General features: G+C 31.1%; 1 protein-coding gene across 1 annotated transcript; it reads right to left on the bottom strand.

The window, feature by feature from the left end:
• Positions 1-7273: 7273 nt before the first annotated feature.
• On the bottom strand, positions 7274-9037 carry LOC132724831 (serine-enriched protein-like). The gene is made up of 4 exons (XM_060709785.1): positions 8330-9037; positions 7980-8206; positions 7649-7806; positions 7274-7469 (listed from the first exon to the last, which is right to left on the bottom strand). The coding sequence occupies exons 1-4, from the start codon at positions 8593-8595 to the stop codon at positions 7413-7415; spliced, it is 708 nt and encodes a 235-aa protein (XP_060565768.1). The 5' UTR covers positions 8596-9037; the 3' UTR covers positions 7274-7412.
• Positions 9038-9866: the final 829 nt, after the last annotated feature.

Genomic DNA, 9866 nt, shown 5'->3' with positions numbered 1-9866 from the left:
ATATGATCTCCGCTGTCAAAGACTGCTCACGTGACCCCCAAGAACTCACTGATTCCACATCAGAAATGTCTGTAGATTCATAGCCTGACGAAGAATCTGAAAACATAAAATGCACATAATTATATTCATTATAAATAATTCAAGTTACAAGTAAAAGTTTAAGCTCGTAGACATTTGTTAATTTCGTTAAAACAAATAAATCAATCACTGAAGAGTAAATCATTCTTAAATATTACCATCATAGTCGAAATCAATAGCTTTTATTTTCAAACAAGTCATCATTTCCAGTGGGATCCATTAATGGAAGAGTTGCATATGAACAATTCATGTTAATTTATTACTGAGATACTGAAATTTATACGCTTTAAATTGGTAAATGAATGAAAATAATAAGATTTTTGTCTATATATACAGGCATCAAATGTTAAGCTTTCCTTGATTACATTTACTCTTGACTTGTGACATAGTGTAATCTTGTCACTTAATGATGCCCTTAACTTAATAGTAATCACAGTAGTTTGTGTTTGAATCTGGCGTGAAAAGGTGTGAAAAATATCTAGCAAACCTAACTAATAAGTTTAAAGCAAACAAATAGAGAGTGTATTTTTCACAAGTCATTTTTTGACAGTAAGCATTTTCTAAATTTATTTGGTATAGAAATTAAATTCAAACACATGTACATTTTGTGTTTTCTTGTCATTTTCAATTATGTTTTTTCATATTCAATTGATTTTTTTCTACAAATGTTGTTATACTACAATATATAAGTACATTTGGCGGTATATATATGAAAGAAGTTTTTTTGTTTGATAAGAATATAGTCATTCGTTATTTCCAAATTCTCTACGCTCGAACGAAAATAAATTATTTATCCCATAATAAAGGTAATCGGAGGAAGAAAGAACATCAATTACACAACTGCATTGGCGTATATTCTATATTGCTAATACAGTTTCTATGAAACTGCACCAAAGTCGTGTATACATGTCTCAACGTTTCACAAATTGGATAATCGAAAATGGCTTTGACGAGTTTTACTTTTTCTTTAGATAAGCCGTCAACAGCCAAAATTGCGATTCCTGAATCTTACGATGTCTTCCTTACACTTGCCGAAATTAGGATTGTTGTTGCGTGAAATTCGAATTCTGTTCTGATTATTATGTTCTTCATGTTTTGTTTCATTTTATATTTCGTTGCTTAAAAAGTTATATATATAAATAGTTGTTGGAATATAGGTTTATATTGCAAATAACCATTTATTTATGGTTATATAACCTGTCAGAAGATAAATAACAAATTTGTAATACAGCAAACATCATTTTTTTTTAAAAAAAAAAGGAAATATTTTTTTCCCATAAATTGACAGCAGTCGTGTTTATTATTAGTTATAAGATTATTGAAGGATTTATATGGCCTATATTTAAAGTTATATTGAAAAGCCGTGTATATAGGCATATATACCTTCAAAATATTTATAACGATTATAATACTGGCACACTTCCTTTTCCGACATATAGTAAGTGAGAATTTTCTATCCTATCCAACCTTCCGACAACAGCTACATATAAAATGCTAATATAAACGTCATACTTCATCCAATTAAACGTACGTTATACACGACTGTTTTTGCTTTTCGGCTTTTATTTCTAACTCGGGCGCCCGGTTTCCCATATGTCCAGACTATTCGGCTCATAGATTGCTGTCGTTACGAGCTGCAACGGGGATTAATGTCGCGACTGCTAAGTGCGATCTAGAGCCGCGACGGATTTCATGCTGTGTTCGTCGTAGACTCTCTAGGACCCATTTCCCCGCTTCTTGAACAATGGTATTATAAATTCGTTATAAAGAATTAAGACAGGTTATATGACCGTATATAAACGGTTGTTTGAAATAGGCCTTATAACCTGTCAAAAGTCTTTATAAATAATAACTAATAACGTCACGCTTATTCAATAAAAGCGACATTACAATAATGCAGTATTATATAAAACACGTGTATTTGTACAGATGAAATTTTCACAAATGTGAAAATATATTGAAGTTGGTAATTAATGCTGCTTCAAATATACATGCAGTCTTCATCAACGACCACATTTTATGAAACAATCTGTTAGCATACATAAAACAAAAACTAAATTTTTAGTGACATTTCAATTATTTTCTATTTTACCATATTAAAACCACACATGGTGATCTGTCACAGCAAAACATGAGTAAAATAGTTATCTTATAATACAAAATATGAATGGAAATATACTTATTTCAAAACTTTTGTATATACATTTTCATCTCACGTCAATTGCGTTAAAATACAGAAAACATAGAGTCAAGTCGCGCTTAAGGTAGCTCGCTACTTTCCGACCGAAATTTGACAACATCTCAGATCTTGATGATTTTTGGTATGCAAACATATAGATATGTGAGCTTTACTTCTGCAGCATTATTTTATAAATAAACAGCGTAACTATGACGTCAAAGCGCCCTCTATCGGTGGCAGCAAAATTGCGTCTTTTTATCAGTAAACCAGTCTATTCTTATCAATTTTCATCCGATTTTCTTCGTTTTAATTTTATAATGTTCAGTAAATGTATGTCTTTGTAATGATGTCTTTCTTTAATATTTACTTAACAGTCTCTTATTCTACGTCATTTTTCTCTACGTACTGACGTCCATATTTAATGCAAATATCGCGCGATATTGCAATGAAGATTGTGTAATTAAAAAAATTCAAGACGGTGAATTTTGCTATAATGTTTCGAGCGTGTAGTGAGATAGTGGAGGAAAATAGTTATGCAATAAAAATATAGGGTCAACGCGTAAGATATTTTGCTATTACTGTTTTAAAATAAGATAAAGGGTGAGTGAAACGTAATGGTTTTGGTGTGGTGACGTTAATAGATGTTTGAGTTCAAAGAATAATAACCAAAATTTTAATAACAATTTTCTTACGTCAAACATTACGATAGTATGTATAAACAACACAGGGACTTGATGAAATGTATATTTTTTAAATTGTTGATTATTTTCTCATTGAAAGCATGCGCCAGATGAGCACATTTACAAATGCCTTTTTAAATACTTTTCTAATTTGCAGGAAACAGTCTCATATATCTTTAAATTTTAATTTTATAATTTGATGTTTGTAATGAAAGAGTGAAAATGTTATATTATTTATGAATTAAATAGTTTTCAGCGCAAAAAATAAGATTCACATATTGCTGTATGAATGAAGTAAGAATATTAGGTCGCTTAGCTTATACCCGTTAGAATATTTATTTTACGTTACATTCAACTTTTAAACACTTTCATAAAATCACATACAGGCAGACGAGCCCTCGGTGTTCAAAACACATCGTAAAAATGCAATTAAAATAGATATGCATACAAATGTGCCGAAATAAGTGATAAATAAAATTCAGAATTAATATTCAAATATGTTAAGAAAATTTAAAAACAAACTGTACAAGAAATAAAATCATTTATTTTATTTTTATTTTTGTTTACCATTTTTAAGTATGTGCAATACATAGATTATATAATTATAATCTATTTAAAATGTCATGATAATTAGAAAATGAGCACTTATGTGACAAACTATAAAACATTTTGGAAGCAAAAATCATACTGAATAAAAAAATGTATTAGCATATTCGCAACTGCAGACTCGAACACCCAATATAACCATTACTCAACTCGGATTTACGTTTACATACTTACCGCTTTTTCATTACAATATAACATAGCGGCCCTCAAAATATTATATATTTCTAAAGAGTTCCACTACATTTTACCTCTGTATAGCAAGCACTCTAGGCAACAAAGGGCATTTCTCTGTAGAGGTTATACTGTATATATTTTAATTAAACACAAAAATATAATTATTAGATAACTTGTGCAACTTTTGTTACCACTGAATACGAATAATGCATTATGTTGACGTTATCGTGTTCATTTTTTTAATACAATACAGTTTGCTTTAAAACAAAAATTAAAAAAATTAAAAAAAAAAAAAAAAAAAAGAAAAAAAACAACAACCCGAAAACACATACCAGAAACACGTGTTTATGATGTAAACAATTATTAAGGAAGATCATAATCAGGTTTTTAACTTTGAATATTCTTCTGTTGCCACGGTGTAATCGGTAAAGTGGTCTTACGCTGAATTCGGACGGCATGGATTCGAGACACGATTGCGTATTGTACTAATAAATTATCCTTTAGAATTGGTAACTGTGTATGAAATGTTTCAAGGTCCACCTCGGACTCCTGTCATTCATTTTCGAAGAGAAGAGAAGTTGATACTGCGAGAAACTGGTTTCGTTAAATTCCCTCCTTTATAATTGAAATACTGTTGAAAGCGGCGTTAAACCCAATATTAAAAATAAGAAGATATAAAACATTAAATGCTCATTATTTTCATAGGCTCTACATAGCACTGCATTATGTGCAAACAAAAATCGAGCTTCTCCCACAACCATATTCACACAAATTGAGGATCCTACATGATCGTCTTCAATACAAGGGAATCTGTATTTAATATGCAAAATTCTCAGCTTATGAACATACAAAATAAATCAACGGAACTTTCGCCTCGAATTGAGAAATGATCGCGGCTTCAGGCCGCCTCAAAGATACGCTAGTAAACGCATACCACGAGTCAGCGAGTTTAAAATAAGTAATAATATTTGTAATTATGTGAAATACGTGAGAAATTAAAACCAAAGCATGAGAACGTGATTCCTCCTTTAAATCTGAGTCTTACGCTTAGTGTACTGGTATTTAGCTGCGAGAGAAAATGGAATAACTGATGGCTGTTAATAAATAAATTTTTATACATGTAGAAAAGTTTTGAATTAAATGTCTGCTAGATTTTATAATATAATTAAGACTACCAGTGAATCATGACTTACGTACAAATCGTTGTTACTTCCAGTTGATCATACATTTTTGAAACGTAAATGTGATTCATTTCCTACTAACTGATATATACTATTCAAAATTGTTAATTCAAAATTGTTACATATGATAACACGGAAGTTTATGTAGTACCGAGATACACATAACATGATGACACTGCGACTGCACCAGCCATTTCATTCTTTTTTTTCCTGACATTCTTTGCAAAATTTATGTTTTTATTATTTCCACTTAGGTGGCATTTTAATTATATCTTTCAATATTCTGAACTCGAGGTATTTAAAACCATTCGTTGCAGTTTTTCAGAGATCGATACCAACTTTTGCAGACAGTCATACCCTGAGTTGTTGTACATGTTTATAATTGAAGTTATTCATCGAAATGCAGGCACCTGACAGGACTTTTAAAAGAACACTTTTACGGAACATGTCTAAATTCTATTGTTGTTGATGGTTTTCACACATTTTTATTCCTGTCAGTATGATATTTATCGAAAAAGTCGTGAAAATTTCCTTGAGAAAAATATTTGACGTCACCAAAATCATTACGTTTTACTCACCCTTTATTTTACATTCAAATAGTAATAGCAAAATATCTTACGCGTTGACCCTATAATTTTATTGCATAAATATTTTCTTTCATGACTTCACTACATGTTTAAAAAATTATAGCAAAATTCACCGTGTTGATTTTCTGTTATTTCACAATCTTTATTGCGATATCGCGCGATATTTGCATCATATATGGACGTAAGAACGTGGGGGAAAATAACGTAGAATCGCAGACTATTAAGCAAATGTTCAAGAAAGACATCATAACAAAGACCTTCATTTACTGAACATCATAAAATTAAAATGAAGGAAATCGGATGAAAATTGATAAGAACAGACCGTTTTATTGATAGAAAAGACGCAATTTCGCCGTCACCGATAGAGGGCGCTTTGACGTCATAGTAACGCTCTTTATTTATGAAATAATGCTGCAAAAGTAAAGCTTACATACCTACATGTCTGTATACCAAAAATCATCAAAATCTGAGATGTTGTCAAATTTCGGTCGGAAAGTAGCGAGCTACCTTAAGTATAATTGCATCAGCAGAAAAAAAATCGTTTCAATGTTGACATTTGTAAGTTTGACTATGTGATTAATAGAAAGTTATCTAGTATTACATTTTAAGATGCCCCGTACATTCAATCAAAGATGTTATATTTCCGATCCTTAAAGATCGTTCAGCACGACATTATTGGTGTGCTTGTGGCAATTTGGTTCTTTCTATTCAGCTATTTTCTTGTTGAGTGGTTCTAGTATTCCTAACTTGAATACTGTTGAATCACCTTAGGATATGTGGCCTGCTTTTTAAATTTGTTATTTGACGTATTATCTGTGATATGCAGGCTTCATAACCTCTTATCCCCTTTCAAAATTCCATTTCATTTAGTTCCGCCCATTGTTTTCTCGTTTACGGCACACGCATATTTTTACTTGGGGACCATATGCCGCTTTTCATGGAATGGCACTTACGTGTCACATAGAAGGTTCCATGATAACCGCCATATGAACACATCTGCGGATGTTTCAAAATTGTACTAGTTCATGTTAAATTCTGCTTAAGCCGGTGCTAGGGGGCGTGGAAGGTAATTTGCACCACGAACAGGCTCTAATCAAACCGAGCCTGCAACATTTTTAATATTGCCGTGTTGGTCTTTTTTAAAGGATTCTTATTTTCTCTATTTTATCGCCACATTTTGCTTTATTGTATTTCTGATGATACTGTCTTGCGTACATTAGGATTGCTGTTTCGTGAAAATTCGGATTCGGCCCGATTTACGAATGTAATTAAAGCCTTGATTTGACTATGATATGCATGTATTCGTTTAGTTTCATTGCTTAATTAATTGAACTCATTGGATAAAATCATGTATCCAGTTTTATTCGAATCGGTAATTGAATTCAGTTTTAAACCTTCACTCATTCAATATCATTCATGTAATGTATGGAACACAAAGTTTTGACGGTTTAAAGAATCGTCGACTGAATATTCCCCTATAGTTTACAGTTATTTCCCTTTAACTATATTGCTATATTTTCCTTTCTTTCATTTTCTATTTTACATTTTGCATAAACCACACATATATAGCTTTTGGCATAATTAATGCAATATTGAATTAGGTCTGAATGTCTTAATCTTGCCATGTTTATACCGTTATTTCAAGCCCAAAGTTCAAGCATTTGATGAAATTTCTTCATAGATAAATGATACTTATTTGACTTTTTGTCTTCATATTTTTGTTTCTTATGTAGAGGATTACTTATTCTAATTAAGTGAAAAATATTTTTTAACCAAGAAACGTTTCATTTTTAATCTTTATTTCATTCATAGCTTATATATCAACAAATGTAAAAAAAATATCAGCAACAATTGATCCATGAACAGACAACAAATAACAATTAATACTACAGCACATCTATTAGAAGTTCCTTGTAACATAGTGCATTCATACATGTGTCTCCTCAAGTCTTGCAATGTGGCGTCTGTCCAACACGGAATATATCTGAAAAGTATAAACATGAAAATATAAACAACGAGTAGACAAATATTTGTATATTATGCGACAATATAAATATTTTATGCAGATATGCCCAGATAAAATCAATTCAGTTAAACTGTTGCCTGTCAAATGAATTTGGAAAACCTTTTTTTGGACAGTTATTTACAAGTCAATAAAATTACCTTATCAAATAGTATTTTTGTAGCTTTGTGCTGACTGTAACATCTTGTAGAAAAGAGAAGTTTCTCAGCTCTTCCGACCTTTATACATCGTTCGACAAAATCTAAACACGCATTGCATAGATCTCGAAGCTCAAACTGGGAGGCAGCACAATACAAACCTGAAAACACAAGAAAAAATATCATATGAGTTTAAAGCATAAATACATTATCAGTATGGCCATTCAAAAGTAATACATCCGATATTATCAGGTGATTTTTGTTACATACGTTTTCAGTAAACTCCTTTTTTTAAATTATAAATTTTGTAATGTGATTAGATAATTATATTTACCAGCAACGGTTTCCTCAGTGATATTCACACTTCCGCAGTGAATAAACTGTACCAACATTCGGAACACTTCAGAATCGTATTTCTTGACAGGGATAATAAGTCTCTGTGATAATGACCGACCAATTCCAACTGTTGCATTTTTCTTACTTTTCTTGTTCTTTTTTAAGTTTTTTTCTTGATCAGCTGCTTCCATGGACATGTGTTTCAAAATCAGTTGATACATAATTCTGAAATAAAAAGTAATGTATGAATAAATATGTAATGGGGCGATTGAGGTACTTTATTACTTTCGAGTGAACAGATCACAAAATACAAAAATGTATTCAGCCAAATAAAATTAAGATTCTTACCTACTCCGTGTACCCATGATGGCACGAACACCATGCACGAGCACTTCACGTGGTCCAACTATAAACGTGACGTCACACATTTCAGGCATTGCCAGAATTAATTTTAGGTGCTCGGAAAGCGCATGTGTACTACTGAAGTTCATTACTTCTTCGTGGGTGGTGTCATATGATCTGCTGTCAAGACTGTCACGTGACCCCCAAGAACTCACTGATTCCACATCAGAAATGTCTGTAGATTCATAGCCTGACGAAGAATCTGAAAACATAAAATGCACATAATTATATTCATTATAAATAATTCAAGTTACAAGTAAAAGTTTAAGCTCGTAGACATTTGTTAATTTCGTTAAAACAAATAAATCAATCACTGAAGAGTAAATCATTCTTAAATATTACCATCATAGTCGAAATCAATAGCTTTATTTTCAAACAAGTCATCATTTCCAGTGGGATCCATTAATGGAAGAGTTGCATATGAACAATTCATGTTAATTTATTACTGAGATACTGAATTTATACGCTTAAATTGGTAAATGAATGAAAATAATAAGATTTTTGTCTATATATACAGGCATCAAAATGTTAAAGCTTTCCTTGATTACATTTTACTCTTGACTTGTGACATAGTGAATCTTGTCACTTAATGATGCCCTTAACTTAATAGTAATCACAGTAGTTTGTGTTTGAATCTGGCGTGAAAAAGGTGTGAAAAATATCTAGCAAACCTAACTAATAAGTTTAAAGCAAACAAATAAGAGAGTGTATTTTTCACAAGTCATTTTTTGACAGTAAGCATTTTCTAAATGCATTTGGTATAGAAATTAAATTCAAACACATGTACATTTTGTGTTTTCTTGTCATTTCCAATTATGTTTTTCATATTCAATTGATTTTTTTCTACAAATGTTGTTATAAATAGGTTGTTGTTATTGCATAAATCAAGAATTTATTGTCGGGAGCATACACATACAGTATAAGGATTTTGTTTTTGTTGCCTTTTGTATATAAGTACATTTGGCGGTATATTTATGAAAGAGTTTTTTGTTTGATAAGAATATAGTCATTCGTTATTTCCAAATTCTCTACGCTCGAACGAAAATTATTTATCTTATAATAAAGGTAATCCGAGGAAGAAAGAACATCAATTACACAACTGCATTGCCGTATATCTACATTGCTAATACAGTTTCTATGAAACTGAACCAAAGTTGTGTATACATGTCAATTACATATCTCAACGTTTCACAAATTGGATAATCCAAAATGGCTTTCACGACTTTACAAAATTGCGAATCTTACGATGTCTTCCTTACACTTGCCGAAATTAGGATTGTTGTTGCGTGAAATTGGAATTCTGTTCTGATTATTATGTTCTTCATGTATTGTTTCATTTTATATTTCGTTGCTTAAAAAGTTATAATTTTTTATTTTTTTTTATTTTTACTGTATATGTATTGGAGTTCTACATTTTGATTCCAAATTGGGTATACATGTATATAATCATGTAAGCTTGAAGGAGGCGCACACACATTTGATA

This window comes from Ruditapes philippinarum, unplaced genomic scaffold (genome assembly GCF_026571515.1).
Source record: "Ruditapes philippinarum isolate M1 unplaced genomic scaffold, ASM2657151v2 ctg6891_1_1_1_1, whole genome shotgun sequence".
Classification (NCBI taxonomy): Eukaryota; Metazoa; Mollusca; class Bivalvia; order Venerida; family Veneridae; genus Ruditapes; species Ruditapes philippinarum.
Note: the sequence above shows the minus strand (reverse complement) of the source record. Positions and strands in the feature narration are given on the sequence as shown.